Source organism: Protopterus annectens, chromosome 2.part0, assembly GCF_019279795.1.
Source record: "Protopterus annectens isolate FY-2018-M chromosome 2.part0, PAN1.0, whole genome shotgun sequence".
NCBI lineage: Eukaryota > Metazoa > Chordata > Ceratodontiformes > Protopteridae > Protopterus > Protopterus annectens.
In genome coordinates, this window is record NC_056728.1 from 1,938,437,614 (window position 1) to 1,938,463,033 (window position 25,420).

At 36.9% G+C, this 25,420-nt stretch overlaps 1 protein-coding gene across 1 annotated transcript in view; it reads left to right on the forward strand.

Moving 5' to 3' along the window:
• LOC122792903 (CUB and sushi domain-containing protein 1-like) overlaps positions 1 to 25,420 on the forward strand; it is a 4,548,980-nt gene that overhangs the window by 1,368,048 nt on the left and 3,155,512 nt on the right. The window contains exon 22 of the mRNA XM_044060461.1: positions 4,535 to 4,630. Coding sequence (XP_043916396.1) covers positions 4,535 to 4,630 — 96 coding nt within the window. The remainder of the gene's footprint in view (positions 1 to 4,534; positions 4,631 to 25,420) is intronic.

Here is a 25,420-nt window from a genome sequence, read left to right on the forward strand (position 1 = left end):
CGTCTTTACTGTGTTGGCTCAAACCTATTTAGTTAGAGGGGGTGACATTTTTTAGGAAACTAAATTAATTAGAATGCAAAATTATACTAAATTATAAAACTGTATATCCCAGTAGCTTAAATTTGGAAGTTAATTTAACTTGGAGCTAGTTAAAGTAAATGAAAAAGATAGGATTAGCAAATTCAAATATGTGATTTAAAAAATGTTATACTTAGAGTGCTATTTAAAAGTTTAAAATATCATATAAAGTTTTTTTATGTCATTGTTAGTTAATTGTTATTTAATTGTATAATTGCTTGTTAACTGGGCCAAACCTGTATAAAGTTCACATTTGGTGGAGTTAAATTATCTTGTGAAAGTGAATGGCTGAGGTATTAGATATACACCTGGAATAAATTAAGTTGATTGAACAGCCTGTTTGTCCTTTTGTATGTGTATACTGAGTATTGTACTAAATGTTGTTGTTTTGTGGGTGATCTGAAAACAGTCTTCCACAAGACTCCCTTGTTGGACTATACAAATAACATATTCATACTGTGCCATTGGCATCTAAATTTATCTTTTGTTATTCTCAGAAAGAACTGTCCCACTCTTTGAATTGTAACGGTCTATTTAAGCTTTTGAATGCATAACTGGCCATTGTCAAGGCTGAAAGTGATCTGTGTACCAGCTTACCTATCACGTCAGCAAAGCTAATAAATAAATAAATAAATAAATAAATAAATAAATAAATAAATAAATAAGCAGTTCTTTGGAAAAGTCAAACAGAAGATAACTAGAGACTAGCCTATCAAACCCAGGAGTACAGAAGAAGCTTAATTTGTCATTTTTAGCTTTAATCATCTGTGCTGAACTGCTTCTTCAATTTAGTAGGTTCAGCTTTCTTGTTCTCTTTTCCTCTCAGTATAGAAACGTATTACTCATTTTCAAAAGAAGGCAGAGACTGGAAATTTTCCAACCTAGTGGTCAGATTTACCTTTCTGAAAATTCAATGCTCTTTTGTTATCTTACCTAGTAGGGGGTTGAGAAGCATAGCAGAATATTATCTGCCTTCCTTCTTGACACATCCTGCTCAAAGCAGCTTTACATCTGAATCTACAGTTGTAGGTGGTATTTTTTTAATTTGCTTGGGTTCCATATTTCTCCTCCTCACTCATCATGAATTTACTTAATGCTTTGAACTTCACAGTAATTAACATTATTGCTGAGAGGTATGACGAGATACTTCATTTTGCTGTAATACTGAAATGTTCTCACAGATCATTTTGATATCAAAGATAAGGTACTCAAAATGTGATGATTGGCATGGTTAGCATGAGGTCATGTTTTTTACCAGAGTTTTTGATAAAAGATCAAGGGAATGTTGTTCCTGTTAATTATTCTTGCAGTAGTTGCATGAGACTCTTTTGACAAATATGCAGTTGTGGCTCAGCCATTTTGATGCAACAAAAGGAACATACTTTCTACTTTTCTTTTATTTTTGATACTGTAAAGTCTTACATTAATTGCCTGTTATGAGTTTCTATTATGCATTGTGTTTTCTAGTTATGTAGTGGTGTCTTTACTAGTGGGTCTATCATCAGATGTATTCTGCGAGAGTCAGATCTTCAAATTATTGACATTATCTTGTTGTCTCAACAGTCTAGATGCATTTTACAAAGATTATAGCTTATTATCTTGGATGTGTTAGCTTTATTTTATAAATGATGTGTCCTGAATGACAATGTGTACTATGCTGATTACTTTTCAAAGGTGTGAAAAGCAAGTTTGTCTCCTTTCATCCTTTTAACCCTTTATCACAAATTAAATTTCCTTACAGAATAGTTAGCTTCATCTTGTTTCAACCTCAGATTTATTATTGTGCTTAGACACTAAGCAGATTGGTAAAGATAATATTTAGAGTAAGCAAGGTAAATAAAGAGAAATCATGAGGTATTGCCTGAAACATGCACACTTTTAAGCGCTGCTTAAGGCACTAAATAGGCAGCAGCTGACTTTTGCATTTTTAAGAGGTTAGATGTAAAGGCCACTCCTTTTCATAAAAAAACACAAACTGAAATCTATCAGGTACAAGTATGACTATAATTTATTATATAATAAATAATTTAAATGGTTCTTTACCTGACTAGCAGACAGAAAATAAAGTGTTAAATATAGAACAATGAGTCAGTAGCTGTAACTGAATACTTTTATTTATTTATTTTTATTTTACATTTGTTGACCAGGCTAGACTAACTGGATACATGTCCATTTTCAGTAGAGGCCCGGGGAGAAAAGCTCCAAGAAAGACATATAAAAAGTCATAACAGATCAAATTATAACAAATATACAAATAATGCAAAAATTATGACAGGTCTCAACAATAATAATAGCATGAAAATATATGTAAAAAATTTTTTTTTTTTTTTTATAAATATATGAATACAGTAATAAGTGGTAATGAAATAAGCAGTATTGGCTTACACCTACAAGTACTTAAACTGATATAAAATAGTACTAAAAGTAACTTCTGGTAAAAGTAATGACTGTTGGTAACCTGAATTTGCCTTCAAAATGCAATGACATTCAAAAAGTAATGTAATCTGTGACTAAATATTGTGCCAATAAGCAGCAGAGATATAAAACAAACAATACAGTTTGAAAGAAAGCTTGAAAGAGATGATCAAAGTATAGAGATAACAAAATACTTGTCAGATCTTGGAAGAACTTTGCATATCACCACAGAAGTCAGTGTTGTAACTCGCAGTTGATGACAGCTTTTTCTGATTTTGAAGATTTTAAATATGCAGTGGTTAACATTTCAGCATTTGCAAATAAGATGTTTTCCTCCAGAAAACAAAAATAAATAGTGACTTTGATTTCTAATTTAATGTGAATAGCATGGAAGTGACATTTGGATAATTTCTTTTAGTTATCTGGCAGGATGCATTACGTGTTGCTCATTCATGATACACCAAGTTTATGGATGGTAGAATGTTCCAGACAAAGTATCATAAATGTATATAATAGGTGGAGGAAGATATAAAAAAAAATCCCAATCCCAATATATCTTTTGCTGCTGAATTGTACGGCATAACATTCCAGACATTTCTGATGCAGATCCCCATGCAAGCCTTCCGATAGCAGCCTGGATCAACTGAGTGCCAGACAAATACAGCATCTATTGTTACACCTACTTTTATTATGTATCTTTAATTTCATATATTCTGAGACACAACAATATTTTGATAAATCCTTTATTATTACTATTTTATTTCCAGCCAGCGCATATTTTATTTTCAAACAAAACACCACAAGCAGTTAGTTGCTAGAGTTTGAGTCCCCAGAAGAATAAATGTACTAAAATAAAAACACAAAAGAGCTCAAAAATGACCAAAGGTTCCAGTATACACTCTATTTATTGAATAAAGTCACATAAGCAACTGTGTATACTAAAACCTTTGGTCATTTTCAAATTATTTTGTGTTTTTATCTTATTACATATTTTATTTTGTTTTATTTTCAGTTTTTAAGGAACACATCATGTCAATAGAGACCAATGAAGCACCAAATGTTTGAAAGCTATTTTAACACAGAAAATTTCATGCTGACATCCCAACATGCCTAAACAGTTTACACTTGGAAGAAAAAGACACATTGTGAAGTTACAACCATTCTGTGAATAACGCCAGCTTTAATGTGTTGCCTGAGTGCTCTGTGTGTGTGTGTGTGTGTGTGTGTGTGTGTGTGTGTGTGTGTGTGTGTGTGTGTGTGTGTGTGTGTGTGTGTGTGTGTGTGTGTGTGTGAGGGAGGGAGTGTATGAGAGTGAGAGAGAAAGAGAGAGACAAGCAGACAGACAGACAGATGGAAAAGAGAGAGAGAAAAGCTTTTAAAACATTTAAAATAAAGGTTTACTGCTAAAATGTATATAATGGAAATTAATTGGAACCTTTTTATGTTTTAGGAGCTGGTTTATTTGTATGTCAATTAGAAAGGATTTAAGCTTGCTGATTTATTTTATCTTGAAAAACAGGACAGTGTGAATTTTTTCCCGTTTAGCTTCTTAAAAGATCGAATCTCCATAGTCCTTCTTTTTTATTGTTATATATTTATTTATTGTTAAGAAAATGAAAGTTGCTTAATGTTAGAAGCAGTTGTACTAGGAAAAAGGTGAACATGTATTCAACTCTTGAGGAAAAAACTGTCATACTTTAGTCTGAAATGTGTCTTGTCTTATTAAAATCAAAAGAGTTTAAGCCCACATGACAGCATGATGTCTGTGTGGGCAGTATTTGCTAGCTATAGAGTAATTTACTTCTCTAAACTTTAAGTTAGGTAAAGGATTAATTTGAACTGAAAAGCAAAATACAAATGTTGAATTCATGCTGTAAATATAAGAACTATCTGATTTAAAATAAGTTTGGACAGACTATGAATAAGTATTGATTCATTCACACACACTTTACCCATATTGCTTTTGCTCAATAAACACATCCCAGCACAAGCACAGGTCCTTTCTCTTTTCATGTATTTCATGTTATTTTCGTCCCTGTAGGTGAAACATTGCCTCTGGCCAGTTCCCATCAGGTTCTACTTAAATTCAGTGCTGGCAGCAGTACATCTGCTAGAGGATTCCACTTTGTTTATCAAGGTAAGTCCATTACTTTTTAAATACCTTCCAGTGAGCTTTGGACTAATTTTGTTTTGCTGCACTGCATCTGTTTATCAATCTACCAGGTGTACTGTCTTGTACATGAAGTGTGCAGTTACCTACTATGTCACAAATAGTCACATAAACAGGTAAGACAGAGCTTGTAATCATGTTAATTGTAGCATTGCTTAAGGACATCTAGATGATAAACCGTGATGTAAACTCATTTGCAATCATTAGACTTAAAGCTACATTAGATAAACAGTGAAAACCCACCAGTGAAAAAAATATCCTTTGTAGTTTATTTTTCGCAACTTGAAATCTGTACTGCACAAATCTGAGCAGTACTTTGAGCTACACCTTCAAACACATTTCTGGTGTAATTTTTTTAATATATTTTGGATTTTAAACACAACACTGTGATCTACTGATTTATAAATACCAAAGGTTCTCTAGTGACAAATAACTAATTTTAAATGTAATGACATCTTAACAGGTAACGCATAATCTTTTAAGTTGTCAAGAAGTTTGTGATCATTTGTGTGGATGTGGTTTCATAAACAAAATACAAAATGCAGACAAAATGCAGACATATTTTGTTCACCATTTTGAATTGTCTATTGGATTTAACTGTGATTTTGTTTAGTAAAATCTCAAATACTTTCACAAATTAGTAAATGAAGATGGTATCTTCTAAAATAATTTAAGAAACGCAGAAATACATTTTTGATAATTGCTACATTTGGAGTATATTATTGCCTATAAACACTTGCATTTCAAATACATTTAACAATGGCAAAGGAGATATGGTATATTTCAAGAGAAAAAGGACATAGAGGTGTGGTTTATCCTGTTACTCATTTTTAAATATTTCTGATATCCTGCTATTTTGACAGGCAGGTCTACTTATATTCAGAACACGTTTCAGTAGGATAATAAATGACTCGAGAAAATAACAAGTAAGTAGATGAGGACATATGAGTGCTTTTGCATTGATGTGGTACTTCTGGTAAAATATGTTACAAAATTCAAAATTAATTCTAGGAATATGAATATAATCACATATGAGGTTTGGAAACAAACCAAATTGTCCCTTGACATCTTCAGAAAAGGGTTAGATAAATATATTAAGTGAAGCTAAGTGGGTTGGAGAGATGGAAGGGTTAAATGGAAAGAGGAATGATTGGAAGGAAATGAGGTAAGGGTGGGGAAGGGTTTAGGGGGTTTTGACAAGTATAGCTGGGTAAGTAATCACATTTTGTCATGAACTTGCTAGATGGCAGGTTTATGTCTGAGACGACCTAGGTATACTGGGGTAAGGTAGGCCTTGGTTTAATAATGGTAGGCAGGTGGTGGAGGTGAGTAATTGTTATAGATGTATGTATTTTTTTTTGGGGGGGGGGGCATCCTCAACTCCTTTTCCCATTTTGCACATGGGCATGGTAATTGTTGGCAAAATGAACTTTAGGTGTGAGAAAGATGTGACGTATCAGTTTAGCAGCTAGATTGCTGGAGTTGTATGTCATTTGTTAGTGTATATCATGTAGTTTTTTTCTCATCCTGCTGGTCTTGTCCATGGTTCCACTTCCTTTACCCCAATGACTCTTTTGAGGGATTGGAGAAAGTCATCTTCCCACCTAGATGAGAACCATACAATTAATTAGTTCCTTGGCTAGAGAGCCTAACTAACTCACTTGCTCCTTAAAGAAGTGAAATTTATACAGTAGCGAGTGGGCTAGTCTGCTAGACCGAACAGTGTAGAGGCATGTACGGTATGTAATCTGTGGGCTGGAATATGGTGTTTGTTGCAGGAGTGTGGGTTGTTGATGGGGTTCTTGAGGTTGTGATTCAGCTTTGTATTACAGTTCTGTGAGAGTTTACAGGGAGATGTGGGTCTCATAGGTTGGGAATTGTACCTTCCTGTCTCTTTGTATATCCATACGCCAAGATGTGAGGCAAGCAAGTCTTGGGTGCCATGCATATGCATTAAGCAGTAAAGGCTGCGAGGGGGGAAGTGGGAGTCTCTGGCTGTTGTCCATGGTTTCCACTGTTTGGATTTTTGCAGCATCCTGCCACTTAGACACAGTGTGGATGCTGATAGAATTTTTAAAATGTATGTTATTTTCTGAAGCGCATTTAAATAGGTCGGTTTTTGTCACTATAAAGTCAGATTTTTCTGTGTTTCAATAGATGTACATTTTTCTGTTTTGGAAGTTTTCACTCTGGGGCTCTATGATAAAGGAACATAGCCCATTTGAACCATTCAGCTACTGCAGTGACATACACAAGCAGAAGATTTGTAAGTGTTGCTGCCGGGTTTCTGGTCACTTGAGAGGAGTCTCAGGGCTTAATGGCTACCATGACAGGCCTACTGTGGCAGACTGGCAGTCTCCCTTTAGAGTGGTGCAGGGTTTCAAGCTTTGTTTGCCTTCATGTTGGATTGGGTGAGAATGTTCTCCATAGCACATGTTAGTGGTGGTGGAAGAGTAGCGATCACAACATGGTGTCATTAGATAGCTGTCTCCAGGGGCAGTGCCAGGTTTTTGCAGGCCGAGATATGCAGCCAGCAGTAGTTAGTTGCCGTACATGCATGCTGAGGGGGAGGTTGTGGGTTTGGTGGTGCGTTATGGTTCGTATTCAGTAAGTATGCTATATATATATATATATTTAAAAAAAATGAATAACGGGGAGGGCTTTTCAGTCTGTTGAATTTCTTGACAGGAGGCCGTGGGTCCTAACATTGTTGCGGAACTTCTGTGGACTACTAGTGTTACGGAGCTTTTGGGATAGTTTAGCAATAGAGTTCTAATATAATATGGCAAAATATTCAATGTGCTCTACATCTGCCGGGTCATCATGTTAATTGTTGCTTGTGTGAGTGTCGGAGAGATGGAGGTGATTGTGTGTTTGTGGGAGATGGAGTGGTTTCTGGTGATTTCTTCATCAGATGCACTGGACAAATGAGTATGATCCGAATTTGTTTTGGGGGAGTATAGTAAATGGCTGCTGATCATGATGGGATATCCATTGTATATGGGTTATATTTACGGAGTTCGGTGTTAAAGAGCAAGCAAACTGTTATGAGTTTTATTTATTTATTGTTATGTTTTTCTGCAGTATTTCTGGGATTTATGAAAACTTGTATGTTAGTTTGGTTGCAGGACAACAAAAGTAAAAAAATGTATCTACATTTTGTTAGGGGGATTCAGGCCTGGCTCCAAATTAGTAACAATTTTGAAAAATCCGCAGAAAGTATGGTTTAAATTTCCATTCTCCTGTGGACTACAGCAGAGATATTGGCCAATAGGTGTGGACATTCTGACACACTCTGTACAGTCCAGAGGTATACACAGAACTCCTTAGTGCAGAACATGTGGACCAAGCCTGACAATATGGATGTTAACAGCCATGTAGATGGGTATAACACATAACAATTTGGTATACATTCGCCCCCATAGGTTATGCATTCAGACACCCCTGTCTGTCCTGAAACATAATAACTGCTGGGACAGAGGTGCCATGGCCACATACTACCCACTAGATATTGACATACATCTGTACAGCATCCCACCGCTCTGTCTGACATACATGACTGTTAAGGGAGGTCTGGCAGCAATACATCTGGCAAGTATCTGGACATGACATCTCACTGGGTAAGTACACTAAGCTGCTAGGCATGCAATAAAGCACTGTGCAGGCTACAGGCAGACTGACTTAACACTGGCCTACATCTCCTATGAGGGAATGCACATGTACCTGCATATATAGCAGGCTCTACAGGCATGTCACAGCACAGGGTAGCATACACCTGTGTGAAAGTGCATAACACAACCAGTGTGAACACAGCCACATATGGTAAGCTAGCATAATATTACAGAATATGGACTATCTGTTCAACATCATCCTCATATGTGCCACTCACACACTAACCCTACATATACTGGGCCGCTGTGCAGTGTGGTCTGATACCTGTCTGTGGTATGGGACATGTGCGTGTATGGCCTTACAAACGTAAACCAATATGGCAACACACAGTGGAGCAGCATGTACCATCAGATAGGATGGGACCTAGGACAATAACATCTACCACAGTCTGTACACAGGCCAAGGTACATATTAACAATACACACCCTGTCGACATTCACTATATGTACACAGACCTCAGTACTGTACAAACAACCACAGAATGTCCAGGTTATGTCATGAAATATAACCCCTACTGTACATAACATGTGTAGCAGTCTGATATATCACTGGCTTGTTATCAGATATGATGACCCTAATTATGGTGTACAGTACATATGCATCTCTTAATGTATGGCATATGTACAAAGGTTGACAGAGTTGTGGCTGGAAGCACACACACACACACAGGGCCAATATTGACATGTTGCTGTGACAACATCATGCATTTACTGTTGTAACAGGGTTTGTCGCAACATATGTCCTATGAGGGATATGAAGTCAGTAACTGTCACAGCTTTCACCATCTAGCAATCCTCACACTACCTTCTGAAGTTCACAGATACATGATCTGTAGGTAACGCATGAAACCAAAGGCACTACACACTGCCCAGTCTGCAGATGACCCTACAGATGGGGAGTCCTCATAAACATAGAACTGACATGGCAGGTATTAATACATGTAGGACAATCATATCCGCACACACCCTGTTAAACCAACATTACTCTGAATGCAGTAGAGCAGCACTTGCAGTTTGTTGTCAGGTCAGGCACATCCCCCCTTCTGTGTGTTGGCCTGTTTCCACAGTGTCAGAGGTAAATCGCCAATCCATCTGTGATGCTGTTTGCCAAACAACAGATCGGGTTCCTGCTCACAGTGAATGAAAAGTCCCAACACCAGCATGATGTTCCTAGATATTGGAGTGCGTTTCCAATCAATAGGCAATGGGAATGTTACCACAGCTGTTCCACATGCAATCAGCTAGAGGAGGGCTGCAATTCGTGCAGAGGCCATCAGCTGATCATGAGCATTGCCTAAAATACACATGCTGCTGCCTAAGCAAATCAGGTATAGGTCTCCAAATCCACCAATGAGGGAGTGAAAGAGGCAAAGACAAATCAGGGAGGAGTGGGAGAGTAAAACTTAAGCATGTTTGTGTCACACATCTACCAGCTCAGGGTATCAAACCCCTGATGACTATGTAGTGTTAACACAGCTCTATGCAGTTATTGGATGCACCATATATGTTACTTGTTGTGGAGCCCTCAGAACATATATGTGATGGTGAGTGACATCTGCAACAGGGATATGGTAGCTATACGGTAGGTGAAGTACATGTGCCTGTCCGAATGAACAGGTGCCAGTGTCAACATAGCCACACTCTCACATGGACGCACCCCCATTGACACACTTGGTAGGGCCAGCATTACAACTCATCACTAGGGAGATTGCCACAACACATTACTGTGCAGGTATCACATGCACCACATGGGTCATACGGAGGTTATATGGGCAAAGGGTATGGGGAGGTGTCTGACAACAGACAGCATGCTACAGTATGCCATTGGGGGTTGTAGTGAGTGTGGATGTGATCATACGCATCATACTATACACACACGAACACACAGGGTTTCAGTACTGACATGCATGGGTGCATTTCTGCATGGGAGTGTGGGTGTGTAGTGGTCGACTCTGCCAGATGGCTATACATGGCTAGGTGATAGGTATACCTTGGCAGCAGGCCACATGACAATGGTCTGCATTGTAGCTCAGGGCTGCAGTTTCTGCATTTGCCCTCACAGGTGGGTATTGTAACCACCATCTAGTCACCCAGATGACTATTCCATGTTGCTAATGCTGTGCATTGCTTGCCATGTATGTGTTCCTTAGTTCATGACATGGACGGTGTCTGGGATGTGCACACCTCCCACATGCATGTATAGTGACATGTGGAACTGTACCTGGGGTGTCTGGCCCTTGTTGTGTACACAGACTATCATCAGTTGAGCCAGTCTTGGACACCTATGGCAGGAACTGGTAATGGACAGCAGGTTTACCCTGCACCTGCATTGATAGCATGCTAATGGCATTCCCTGGTGTCAGTGACATCTGTCCATACAGGGCATGTTTTCAGGCATGGTATGTCCTTTGTGGGTCACATGTGATGGCACCACAGGTGTTGCAGGTTTCCAGTGGGGAACATGGGGAAGGTGCACTGTCTGCATGTACGTGCCTATTGGACAGATGGACAGGGTGCCATGCCCTCTGTAACCCACAGTAATCACTCCATAGTTACTATCAGTGGCCAATATGCAGTGTACTACCCAGATATTGGCTGTTGCCTAGGTGTGTGTGTGTGTGTGTGTGTGTGTGTGTGTGTATGAGACATGGGTTGATAGTGTGATCTGGGTAATACTGGGGTTGCTAACTGTGATTGCCTGGCCTTGATGTCATATGTATATGGATTTGCACCACAGCCTCTTGGCTATTTCACATCTGTTATCCCTGTACGGTGGACATTGTGATATATACCAGGGCCACCATATAAGAAAATTGAAAACCCACTGTACATTGGGCACAAGTGACACACACTTACACCCAACTCCACAAGGGATATGAGTTACAAACACACATACACACACACACACACACACACACACACACACACACACACACACACACACACACACACACACACACACACACACACACCTGTCATGTCTGGGAGTAGAACCCCTACCTAACTAGCTTATTACACTACACAGTTATAGTGCGCACCATGGAAATTACTGGAGTACTCCTTCCCCAAAGATGTATATCACATTGGATGACATCAGCATGACTGCCAAAGTAGGACATTCGAATTGTAGTGAGTGTGGCTAGGCTAAAATGCATTGCACCCTACACTGACAGTGACACACACACAAAATATCTGCAACTGACATGTGTGGGTATAGAACTCCTAAAAGAGGTTTAAGTCACACTACAGCATGGAGCTGTTATAGGACGCACCATGGAGATTACTGGAGAACTCCTTCCCCAAAGGTGTATTTCACAATGAATGACATCAGCAGGATTGCCAAAGTAGGGCATTTGAAATGTACTGAGTGTGACAAGCCTATAATGCATTGCTGTCTACACAGACATTGAAACACACACAAAACATCCAGAACTGCCATGGGTGGGAATAGAACCCTACCAGAGTTATAAATCAAACTACACCAGTACGCAGTTATGACACACGCAACAGAGATTACTGGACTACAACCTTCCCAGAGGTGTATTTCTAGGTGGATGACATCAGCAGCCTTGCTAAAGTTGAGCAGTTGAATTGTAGGGGGTGTGGCTACCCTAAAAAGCATTGCTCTCTAAATGGACAATGTCAGACAGACACAAACACAAACACTTGCCATGTCTGGGATTAGAATACCTACCAAACTACTTTATCACACTACAGCAGTATGCAGTTATAGGATGCACTATGGAGATTACTGGGCTACAACCTTCCCAGAGGTCTATTTCTATGTGGATGACATCAGCAGCCTTGCCAAAGTTGAGCATTTTAATTGTAGGGGGTGTGACTACCCTAAAAAGCATTGCTCTCTTTACAGACAGACACACACACACACACACACACACACACACACACACACACACACACACACACACACACTTGCCATGTTTCTAATTAAAACACCTCCATAACTATTTTATCATACTACAGCAGTACGCAGTTACAGGATGCACTACGGAGTTTACTGGGCTACAATTTTCCCAGAAGTATATTTCTAGGTGGATGACATCAGCAGCCTTGCCAAGTTTAGCATTTCAGTTGTAGGGAGTGTGACTACCCTAAAAAGCATTGCTCTCTACACAGACCGACACACACACAAACACACATACACTTGCCAAGTCTGGGATTAGAAGTCCTACCTAACTGGTTTATCACACTACAGCAGTACGCAGTTATGAGATGCACCACAGAAATTACTGGATTACAACTCTTCCAAAGGTGTATTTCACGGTGGATGACCTCAACAGGCTTGTCATAGTAGGGCTATGGGGAGGGAAGTGGGTGTGCATGGGCCATAACCCATTCATCTAGAGGTTGACACATCACATGTGATCACACACAGGGTCATACTTCACAGGTACATGTATACAGATGCTAGATGACAACTTCCTTGTACAGTCATGTTGCACAGCTAGCATGTGCACCACATAGTCTGTACTGCTGACAGATACCAGTGGCTAGTATCTACAGTGAGTGACATCTGAAAGTCAAGTGGTTTTGGCCCTTTGGCTGTGTGCTGGGTGGGACAGGCCTGGATGACTCCTTGTCAAATTCACTCTCTTCCACACATCTATGTAGTCTACCTTTGGCTTATTATAGTGTGTTGTCCTTAGATATATGTCTGTACTCCTGTCCACTGTGTGTGCAAAGCATGTGTGGTGCATACTGAGGAGTGTCTGCACTAACATCTGTGACTGCCAGTTATGTCTGGTCCACTGGTGTTTGTAGACAGGGCCTTCATGTGTTTAAGTGTGTGAGCATGCCCGGTATGCCCGTCTGTATTGAAAGTGGGGATCAAGTCCAGGTAGTCTGTATTGCAGTGCTGACCTATGTGTTGCACACCTACAAGTAGCATACTGTTTCTGCAGGGTATCAGTCGATCACATGGCATTGACTGTTACTACATTTCTACATGGGATGGGGGGGCACACATGACTATTTCTACATTTCTACACAGGAATGGGGGGCACACCTGACTGTTACTATATTTCTACATAGGATGGGGGGGCACACCTGACACTTGTACACATTTTCTATGATTGTACTGGTATGTCAGGTACTCCATTTCATTCTGTAGTCCTACCTATCATGCTGCCTCGAGGCATACCAGTGTACTACAGATCTTAGCTTTTATTTACCTACATATTAGTTTCAGAGTACCTACCCTTCAGAACTGAAATCCCACTGCCTGACCTGCTGTCATCTGTCTGTGTAGGTCTGGGGAGGAGGTTACCCATAGGTATCATTCAAAAGCCATAGCACAGCCTTTGTTTTTGTTTGTCTACACCTGTCCTGCTGGCTGTGACTGTTGTTGTGTATGAGAACCCCCCTGACTGGCATGTGTGAGTCACTTACCTTGTGAGTGTCCCAGTATTGAGGGTGGTGCTGCAGGGCTGCCTATGTCAGATGCACATAGTACACTCCCTACACATGGTTGAGCACAGGTATTGTAATGTTTGGCATCCATTTTACTGTATGTGAGGATCATAGAGAGTTGTCATTCCCTAGGTCCCTCCTGTGTCAGTGTATGTGCTGTGCATTGCCTCTTTGCCAAGGCCAGGGCATACTGGGCATGCCTCCTTCTGCCTACTAGGGCAAGCTCAGATTGTTCCTGCTGTGAGTCACTCTATGCCTTTGCAGGCCTTGGCAATGATGGGGGGCTGTGTGTCCCACTAGATGACCGTCAGGGATGTCCCCATTGACAAATCTCTGGTACAGCTGCGTCAGATGCCAGATGTGGAAATCATGATAGTTTCCAGGGCAGCCAGCACACACATTCTATATTATGCCCTTGGCATCACACATGACCTTGCAGTTGATGGAGGGGAAGCCCTTGCGGTCGATGTAGACCCTATCCTGCTCAACGGGTGGTACTTTGATGCATATATGCATGCAGTCTACAGCACCCACTATCTCAGGGTATTCTATTTGGTGGAGCAGTTGCATATTGCTGGCCAATGGCTCACAGGTGTTGGGGAAATATATGTGCTCACCGACATGTGCTGACATGGCATCCAGGAACTGGTGGAGTACCCTGGATGCTGATGCCTGTGAGATTCCCATCATATCCTCAGTTGGCCTTTGGAAGGTACCTGTAGCTATATTCTTAGGCCTACACATACCTTGGTATCCACTGGGATGGGTTCCCCTCTGTTAGTTCTGTGTGTGAGGAGTGGCCGGCACAGCTCAACAATTTGCTGTAGGAGGTCCCTGTCCACCCTATAGCACTCCACTATCACCAGCTCATATAGCCCCTGGTAGGTTACCCTGTGTCTGTCCACTCTTCTTCATCTCCTCACTGTGGTTTGGTCGACAGCATTCATGTCCTCACCACCTCCAGCCTCTTCCACAAGTTGTTGTATGATAGCTATTGCAGTCTCTATCATTTTGCTGTTGTGAGTTCCCCACTTGTTTACACCAGTGGTGTAGAGTGGGAAAAACCAGAGGGGAATGTGTTTGCATAGTTTATAGTAGTGTTCTGGGCTGGGCTGGTCTGCTGCCTGTGTAATTGGCTGATTCTGATACATTTCACTTGCCAGCTAAGCTAGTTCTCCTTGATTACCTTCCTACTGCTGTTTTCCCTTCCCGTTGCCTTCATGTTTAAGCCCGTGTGCACGCCGTGCAGAGTGCTCAAATGTGCACACTGCTGCTATTTCCTAGATTAACTTATTTTTTCTTCCTGTAAAACCAGGTGTGCGGTGCGCACACCCACTTAGGCTTTGTAAAGAGTGCTAGTCAGGTTTAGACACACCCCCTAGATTAACTGTGCTATGCTAGGAGCAAACCCGAGCCACAGGGCTCCAATCTGCTTACAGTATGCCTGACACCCCCCCCCCCATTATGTCACCTTACTCCTAGACTAGCACCAAGCTATTCCTACTCTTACACTGTTGGGACCTGACTCGCATGCTGGAGAAAACTGGGATTCACTAACCTTCCCCTCATTTGCACAGTATTGCCTGCTAATGCATAGTTACATGTCTCACACTGAGCCTCCCCCATTAGAAACCACTACTCACTGGCCACGTTGTCTTCTGCTTGCCATTGACTTGCATGGCAGAATACTGATTTTAGTTAGAATGCTTATTTTAGGTTTATTTTCTTATTTTCCCCTCCGATCCCATTTGCGCTCTGCTGCCCTATGCTTAAACAGCCGAGATCATCTAAAAAAAAATTAATGTTGATTTTTGTATTTTTTTTTACAGTTTGCAATACCAATGGCCTTATACATGGCCATTGGCATGCTTACTACATGATATGCAGCCTTTATTTGGAGCTGTCACAGGTCCGTTTTGGATTTTGCAGAAATGTACTCGGTTATTAACTGAGTACATTTCTGCCGATAGCACTAGTCCTGCACAGACGGTTGCAAGCTTCCTGGATTGCAAAATCATCTCATATGTATAGATTTCTCCTGCAAATGTGGTGATTGGCATACAGGGGCTTTGCCCATGTCGGATTAGTGCAGGAGCGCTCGTGAACGCCCCTGAAGGCTGTTCCTTTATCGCACGGCAGTCATATTGAGTGCTTGAGCTCCTGCACCAATTTTGCATGCTGTGCAGGCTATAGAGAATCCAGGGGACTGTTTCTGGTCCTTTGGGTACTTACAAATGTAATATGTATAAGTATTGTAGAAATGTTACTGATGGCCTGCGTGTTCATTTAAAACAGTTGAATATTTTTTTCGTTTGTTTAGTAGCAGTAGATGTAATACTGAATGTGTAGTATATCTAGTTACCTGTTAGAGCTTCTATGTGTAGTAGTGATTATTAATAAGGATTACAGTATTGCTTTAGCCAAACATGCAAACAACTGTGTTATTTTTTTTCTTGAATTTTAAAATAAAACATTTAGTAGGAACATCAACACCATTTTATAATGTAAGGAAGTCAAATGACAGGTAGCGTTAGTGGCAGATATACCTGGACTGAATGAGTCAATTAACATAAAATGCTTATTAAAAGCACAGTGATTATAAAGTATACATTTTAACAGTATTTAGTTACAAATAGTTTGCATAAGTAACTAATGATGATTTATTTTATATCGATAATTGATTTGTGTACTATAACATATTAAGTAATGTAGTACATTTTATTTATATTTATGTCAGCTGTTGCCATGTGATCTTGTTGTGAATGTATTTAAATTGAATTGCAAAGTGTATTATTAATTCTAAAACTGTTCTAAGGATTAAAGAACAAAAGCATTCAAATAAATATGCGTCGTGGTCTTTTTTGTGTTCCTTGTGTAATAAAATGTTTTTGTTTTTAGACTGTTGATTGCTAAGGTACATTTTGTCTTCCACTTCATTTTTTTTAAATTTTATTAGAAAATAAGGGAGCATTTGGATGATATGCATTTGTTTAGAAAAATTGCTGTTAAGCAAGTAATGTTTTATAACAACTCTAGAGCAAGAAAGCAGAAAGGGTTATCACCAAGTTTAGAAAACCTATGACAAGAATAACCTGAGGTCTTAAAAAAGTATTAGAGGCACTTTGGAAATGCTTGTACAAAACATATGAATGTGAAAATGAAGAAGAAACACAAAAGGAGATATTTATGGAAAATGTAATTATGCCAAGGTTAGAGGAAGACGAAGCTCAACAAACAGTAGTTAAGAGATGTGAGAAACTGATGATGTATAATCAATCTGCAGGGAGGTCTCCAGGAACAAATGTTATCCATTTGAAGTTTGGATGTTAGGAGGGAAGAGAATGATAAAGATCTGGAAGATTTTGTTTAACGTTATTTTAAAATGAGGGGAGCATGAGCATCTTGGAAGAAAGTTGTAGTAGCTGTATTACCCAAAATAAGATAAAGACACATTTCAATTTTAAGCCATGGTTATAAAGTGTTTATTTCTATGCAAGCTATGAGAATGGCAAAGGCCTCACCAAAATTAAGAAATATACATCACTGTGGACTTATACCTTTAAGGTTGGAGCAGAAACAACTAATATGGCAAATAAGGTTGAACGCATATAATCAGCCAGAGCTAAATGACCTGCATTCTATTTACTGCATGTTGAAATTGAAAAGGTGAGAAAGATGAATTTTTAAGTAAAACAATCTATATATTCGGGTGTATATATATATATATATATATATATATATATATATATATATATATATATATGTGTGTGTGTGTGTGTGTGTGTGTGTGTGTGTTTAACTAGTTTATTAATGTTAGGGAGGTGTGGCTTGCCAGTGAACATGTGATGCAAAGAGAAATGTTTATTGTTGGAATTGTTACACTGTATTTGCCTGATGAAGTTGTGTCACTGCATTGAACAAAAGTGCTTATCTGATGTTATCTTGTTTCATTAAACCAGTGGTTTGTGAATTACTACACAACTACTTAACAGTATTTTGTGTGGCTAAGGCATCGTGTTTCTGAGTTCTGCACCATAACAGGTAGAGCATATTTCATTTCTGGGTTAAAGATCTTGATCCAAATATATATATATTTTTTGTTAGTTACATATAAAGTTTGTAGCAGATCTGCAGTTGTATTATTATATTATGTTATGTATAGTAGATTCTACTTGGTGCTTATGTGAGAAGATATGGGTTAACCTCTGCATACCAAATTTGGGGTCACTGAAGCCCTCAAATTATTAACATAAGTAAATAAATAAATAAGTAAATAACAACAGAAACATTCTGGGTTGGCCCTTTTCAACTATCTTTAAAAAGCTTTGATAGAATTTCCTTATGTTCTGTTCGATTTTTTTTTTTAGATCAAGAATTATAACTCAGAAACATGTACATATACTCATAGTTATATAGACTACTCCATGCTTGCACTATGGAGGGGAAAAGTAAAAAAAAAAAAAAAAAAGGGAAAGAAAACAATATGACTGGTTCTTTGAGCACAAGTCTGTGCTTTTGGTACTTTTTTCATGCATGTGGTGACATTCTAATAGGGAGACTTTGTTCAGCCAGAAAGTATCTGTTCCTTTCTGTCCGTTTGCTACTGCTATGCAATATTCATCTGAGTGTATTCTGTCATTCTGCAATCATCTTGCATTGGTCGTTCTGATCAGTCTTTTGCTCATTCAGATCACTCTCAGCCTGTCTCCATCCCTGTCTTTGTTTCTCTCGCTCAGACTGCCTTATGGAGTATGCTCTATGATCTAGATCTGCTTTTAATCTACATATTTCACATTTACATCTTTTGCATGTACATTTTCCAACATCACCTAAAATATATGAACTCTATATTTTTATTGCTACATAACCTGCCACTGCATTTCATATTTATGTATTTATTTATATTTGTTTACTGGGGTAGTGCACTGATCTCAGTGGACCATTTACAGGCACAGCCCAGGTGAGTAGGTCACATAAGAAATTAATAACACATATTTACAGGACAAGGATTTGCTACAAAATAAATGCATATACATATTTATAGATGCCAGGATATACTACAACATTTAGTTCACAAAGCAGTTAACATTGTCATAACATAGATAGAAAAGTGGAATTACGCTTAGCAGAGATTTTTATCATTATATAGAGAGGTACGAAGACATTAGAAGAGGCACATGGGAATAACTGCAAGAAAGGATACCATGAGGACAAGACAGAGGGAAGATGTGAGAGGCATGTAGAGGGAAGAAGAGTAGAAAGGGGACGAACTCTGAAAAGAGATGCAAAGAGAAGAGGGAAGTAGGATGAAAGAGAGGCAGCAAGTAACTATGTAAGCAAAGTATATGTGACATTAACACCTACAGAATGTATTTCACTTCTGCCCATTTTAGTTCACATTCATCAGCACGTCATCTATTCCATATGCCAGTACTTCATAATCAGTTGCTTAGGTATGAAATCTGTCATCATCCAGATATAGCCATTTCATAGTTACGAAACTTGTCATCATCCAGATGTATATAACCTATTTCACACTTGTGAATTTTGTCATCAACCAGATACATGTAAAATGATAAAAAAAAAAATCAGTCACACGCCATTAAAATACTGTAATAGTTGTAGCTCATTACAACAAAACATATTTTATTTATTTATTTATTGCAGTTTGTAAGTCAAGTAAATGACCCTTTTCAGCCATGACCCAGGCTCCTTAAGAAGGGCTAACAGTAAAGACACATGAACATTAGACACCTCATTTGTTAATATGGTATCAAAGTACATAAAAGAGCACATGACAAAGTGATTGCACATAGGTCTACAAACTGGATCAATGGCAGATGAAAATATAGGCAAATAAAACCAAACACCAACGGCATAAACAGAGTCCTATGGCAGAGGCGATGTCAGAGCCTGAATGTTCACACAAGTTCCAAAGTGAAAATAGCAAATGCAGTGAAGCAAACGTTTAAACTTGGAAAAACGTTTTTAATTAAAACAGACGTGAGCGCTTTCACCATTAGGCTTCCTCAGACGTTTCATTAAAACACAACTACAACACATTTAAATCCTAATACACAAATTCCTATTGGCAAATGGAAATCATCACGTGTGCAAAGTCAGTAATGAAGCAGCTCATAATGTCATTGCAATCGTAATACTCTAAAATAGCAATTACTCAAGATTATCAAAGCATATACACATAATAACAATTAAATGTTAAAATACTAGCCTCTTAAAAAATACATTTCACATTCTCTGCAAAAATTATTACATTCTCTGCAAAAATTATTAGAATGCTTGCAGTAAAACATACTCATATTAATAAAACTCAATGCACTTGAACATATTAGAAAAATAGAGACGTCACATCCACAGTTGAAACTACGCTTTTTCCAAAGTGCGTTTCAAGTGAAACTAAATACACTAATAATGTTATAAGGATGCTGGCACTAGAACGTGCATGTAAGAACAAAACATGATACACTTGTATATACTAAGAGAACAAACAGTACTACTTCTTAGGTTTAAAACAGCGCCTCTTTCTCAAAATGGGTTTCAAATTAACTTTCTAAGCAAGGCAAATAAAAGACTAAACAGAGCAAAGAGTAAAATAATCATGTACAGCATTATATATACATTTATATATGAAAGCAATACCGCTGGACTAAGTGGTTTAATTAGCTAGATGAAAGCTTACCTGCTCATCCATAGTTTTTGAAACACTTGCAAGAATTAGAATTCAGCAGATAATGATTGAGTTTATTTTTCAGTTATTGTATACTACTTTTTTTTCTATTGTCAGAAGGTAGTTGATTCTATGTTACATCAGCTTGTCTGTTACCTACAACTCTTATTAACAGAATATCTGAATCTATGTGTTTCAGTGTGTGTATACCCAGTCTTTAAAAGCAAGTTTTTTTTTTGTTTTTTTTTTTTTTGCAGATTTGGGCAGTATTCCAGATTAACAATTTTATATAGGATGTGTGCTAAATAGTATAGTTGTTCTGTCTTGCACTGGAACCACTTACATCTTTTAACAGATTGTAGTGGTGGGAGTATGTATTTAATGAACATGTAAAACAGCTGCCACCAGGGCAGGGTGTGGACAAAGAGGGGTGTGAATATGGGGAGGTTCTCTTTGTGTAACAGGGGAAGGGAGTGAATACAAACCACAGAAATGAAAAATGCAGCTCTGTGAGAAATCCCACAGAAATTTGTCAGGTGCATCTATAAAATGCATTTATGATAAAAATGAAGACTTAGGGCTCGCAAATAATTTTGTTATGTTTTATAGCTGATTGTTCATGTCATCAAATATAGTACAACACATTTCCAGGTAATGGAGTCTTTATGGATGGAAACATTTCATTTTACTTTTGGTGCTCCTAAATTTCTAAAGGAGAGATTGCAAAGAGAATCATATTTACTGTGAAGAACTACATACTGGGCAAGTGAATCACGGTGAATGGGCTCCAGAAAAGATGTGCAGACATTGTCAAAGCATACAACCTCTGACAGAATGACATGATACAAGCTATGACATGAAGACACTGGAACTGACAAAAGCACTGATAAGGCAGCTGCTCCAAATATGAGAGACACAAAGGGAAATATACAAAGGTGAGCACAGGACCATCTATCTTTAATGGAGCTTCTAGCATGCAGAATTAAAATATTCCTAATAGTTGAATCACCCTGTTCGCAGTTGCTTTAATTTATGCTTGGCCTATTACTTAATTATCCAATTGAATTATCATTTGAGTGCATCATACAATCCTTTTTTTTTTCAAAACAGGTTTATTGTTTTAACATATAAGAGAAATATCATAACAATTTTATACAAGTAATTAAAAATAGGTATTATTATAATATTCAACAAAACAACTAAAGTATTTACAAAGACATCCACTACAATCAGATCAACTAATTAAACTAAAATACCATGCTATTGAAATTAAAATTTTTTTAACAAATTTTGTAAATTATCCCATACAATAAAATAAGATGTTTTTCTATTTGTTCTAGTCCTAATTGTGTTTATTTCCATATGGCACACTATATTCATAATATTTTTAAATTCATTGAACGAAGGAGGTGTATCTGAAATCCAATTTCTAGTTATTATTTTCCTAGCCACTGCTAGAATAGACCATAACAAGGGAAGCTTAACCTTTTTAACACTTTGAGGTACAGGTGTGTTGAATAATATAAGAGATTTAGAAATAATGAAATTATCTGTAAAAGAGCCTGCAAAAATTCATTAATTGACTTCCAGTATTCTTTCAATTTTATACAGTCATAAAACATATGAGCCCAGTCAGCATTAATTTCTGCATTACATCTCTTACATAGATTATCTTTATTATTTATTTTATTCATCATCAAAGGTGTATAAAAAGATCTATGTAAAATTTTCCATGTATAAAGTCTCCAGACAATGGAAGACGTAGTTCTATAAGCAGATTCCAATATATATTGTTTATCTTGTTGATTTGGTGGGTCCCCATTAATAGAAGTGAAATAATTCCAGTATGAATCTACACTGTAAAAAGTTTCTTGTCTGATAACTTTATGTATGTATGAAAGTTTACCTTTATCAGAAACTTTATGTTGTAAATTTGATATCAAGTAATCAATCAGTGTTGGAATAGATTCTTTAACAGTTATAGACATTAAATCTATTTTATTAATGAGATGTTGTCTAAAGGTCTGAACCTCTAACCAGCAAGTTTCTCTTAGATCAAATTCTTGTTTTAAGAAATCTAGATTTTTAACTTTATTATCAGATATCAAATGATACCAGTACTTTAGATCATTATCTATAGCTAAATGAGTTCCTTCAGAAGTAGATGACAAAAGCATACCCTGAGTATACATTATAGGAAATACAATAAAATTCCATTCCCTATACTTAGGGTGCATGAATATAAAGTTACGATAACTAATAATAATATTTAATGGGTAACAAACCATATGTTTAGGTGTAATAGGTGAAGTACAAAATTCCTTTAGTAACCATAACATGGAGTTATTTACAATCATATTTTTATGTGTTAAGGAGATTTTCATGAAGTGTATACTAATTAGCTCCCAATAATCTTTCCATTTTGTGACATATGACTGATCTATTAATAAAGTAATAACTTTTACAATAGAAGAGACAGTATATAAATTAAAGTCTGGAAAATAAATACCCCCTTGAGACCAGCTATTAGTATGTTTCTTTAATGCAATCCTAGGTCTATTAGGTGCCCATAAGAAATTTAACATTAGTGTGTTCAGTTTCTTGATAATTATTTTTGTAGGTGGAAGTATTATTGATTGTATTAAGTATAAAATCTTGGGGAATATTATCATTTTAATAATTGTAAGTCTCTCCTCCATAGTAAAAAACATATTATTTCAGGTATTAAAAAGATTTTGTATATTAAGAAAACAGGTATTATAATTATTATATATAACAGATTTAATATCTTTAGATAGTATTATACCTAAATAAGTTATCTGACCTGAATTGGGTACATATTTAGTAAAATCACTAATGAGAATATTTTTTTGTGTATATATAGGTAGTATTTTAGTTTTTTCTTCATTGAATATTAAACCAGAAATACTTTTAAAATTCATCATGTTATCAAATAGAGACTGTACAGAAGAATTAGATCCTGCTGATGTAATTAGAACATCATCTGCAAAAAGTTGAATTTTGGATGTTGTATTTTCATCTATTTCAAAACCCTCTATGTCAGTACTGTTTCTGATCAAATTAGCCCAAGGCTCCATTACTAAAGTGAATAATAGTGGAGAAAGTGGGCATCCTTGTTTTGTACCTTTAAGAATGGGTATTTTTTGTGAAACATATGTTCCTACCTTAATATAAGCCAACGTTCCTTTGTATAAATTTTCAATTAGATTTACAAATGCATCCGAGAAGTTTGTGCACTTCATTAAGGTAAACAGATAGTCCCAACTTACTGAATCAAATGCTGAACTTATATCAAGACTAATAAGTGTTAAATCTTTCTTTTTCCTATTTGCAAAATCTATTAATGTTAAAGTTCTTCTTATATTATCAAAAGTATTTCTATTTACAATGAAGCCTGTCTGATCTATATCTATAATTCCGGGAATGATTGTCTTCAATCTATCAGCAAAGATATTCATAAACATTTTATAATCAACATTAAGTAATGAGATGGGCCGATATGAAGAACATCTAGTTGGATCTTTATTAGGTTTTAAAATTGGCGAAATAAATGTATATTGCCAAGATGGGGGGGGTTATTAACTCAGTTTGGGCCAAAATAAAAACCTTATGTATTAATGAATATGTATTTTTAGAAAGGATTTTATATATCTCTGGTATAATACCATCATTACCCGGTGCTTTGTTTGATTTAAGCTTATTTATTTGTGTAATAACTTCTGTATATGAAATACTCTTATCCAATAGTTTAATCTGTTGTTTATTAAGCTTTTTATTCATATTTGTGGTTATAAACTCCTTTATTTTATCTTTAGGTTCCATGTTAATATTATTATGGTTAATTTTGTGAAAGTGATTTCTAAATTCATCTAGTATTTCTGGTATACTAGAAATATTCTTCTTTTTCCTTAGAGAAAAGATTTCTTTGATATGGTTTTGTTTATTCAACCTTTTTGTTTTATTTTTAAGTCTATGTAAGTATTTGAGGCTTATTGAATAAGACAAAAACTTGTATTTCTCTAAAGTTATTTTAACTTTATGAGTTAAAATTTCTTTGTATTTCTCATTTAGTTTGTTTATTTCTTCAATAACTTTCTTGTCCATAATATTTTCTTTATTATTATGTTTATAAGAGTCTAATTTACTTTGAATATCTAACAATTCCTTATCCCAAGATTTCCTTTTATTATTATACCATCTGATACTTTGTCCATATAGATATGATTTTAAGGCATCCCAAACATAAACAATAGAGACTTCAGGAGTGTTATTTATGTCTAAAAATGTTTTACTTCTGAAAGTATATATTCTTTATAGTCTTTTAGTTGAGTTAAGTATGCTGGTATCCTTTTGATCTGAACATTATGAGTATTTTTATCATGAATTCAAAACAATTGAATTATGATCAGATATAGGACATGAAATGATTTTGGAATTAATTAAATCTGTTACCATCTGGTTAGAAATAAAGACCCTATCTATTTTTAATAAGTTTTGTATCTGTTAGAAAAAAGGTGTATGGTAATGATTTTGAATCTATCTGATTATTAATATCATTCAAATGATAAGAATTAGCAAAATCCTTTAAATGTTTTGCATTAGATGTAATTCTTCTCTTTCCTATAGTGGTAGTATCACTTTCATGTAGTATACAATTAAAGTCACCAGCTAAAATAATATCTCCTATAGAGAATGATATGATCTTATCAAGATGATGTTTCACTGTATTAATACCAATTCCAGGTATCCAATATACATTAATTAAAGTGTAAGTCTTCCCATTAATTTGTATTGTAACCATACAAAACATTCTTTTGTCATCCTGATAAGACTTAATGGTTTTAGGAATGGGCATACTTTTATTCCATAAAATAGCCACTCCTCTTTTTCTGAGTGTGCTCTGAACTAACCAATACTGTATATTTGTTTGTGGCTAGTTTATCAATA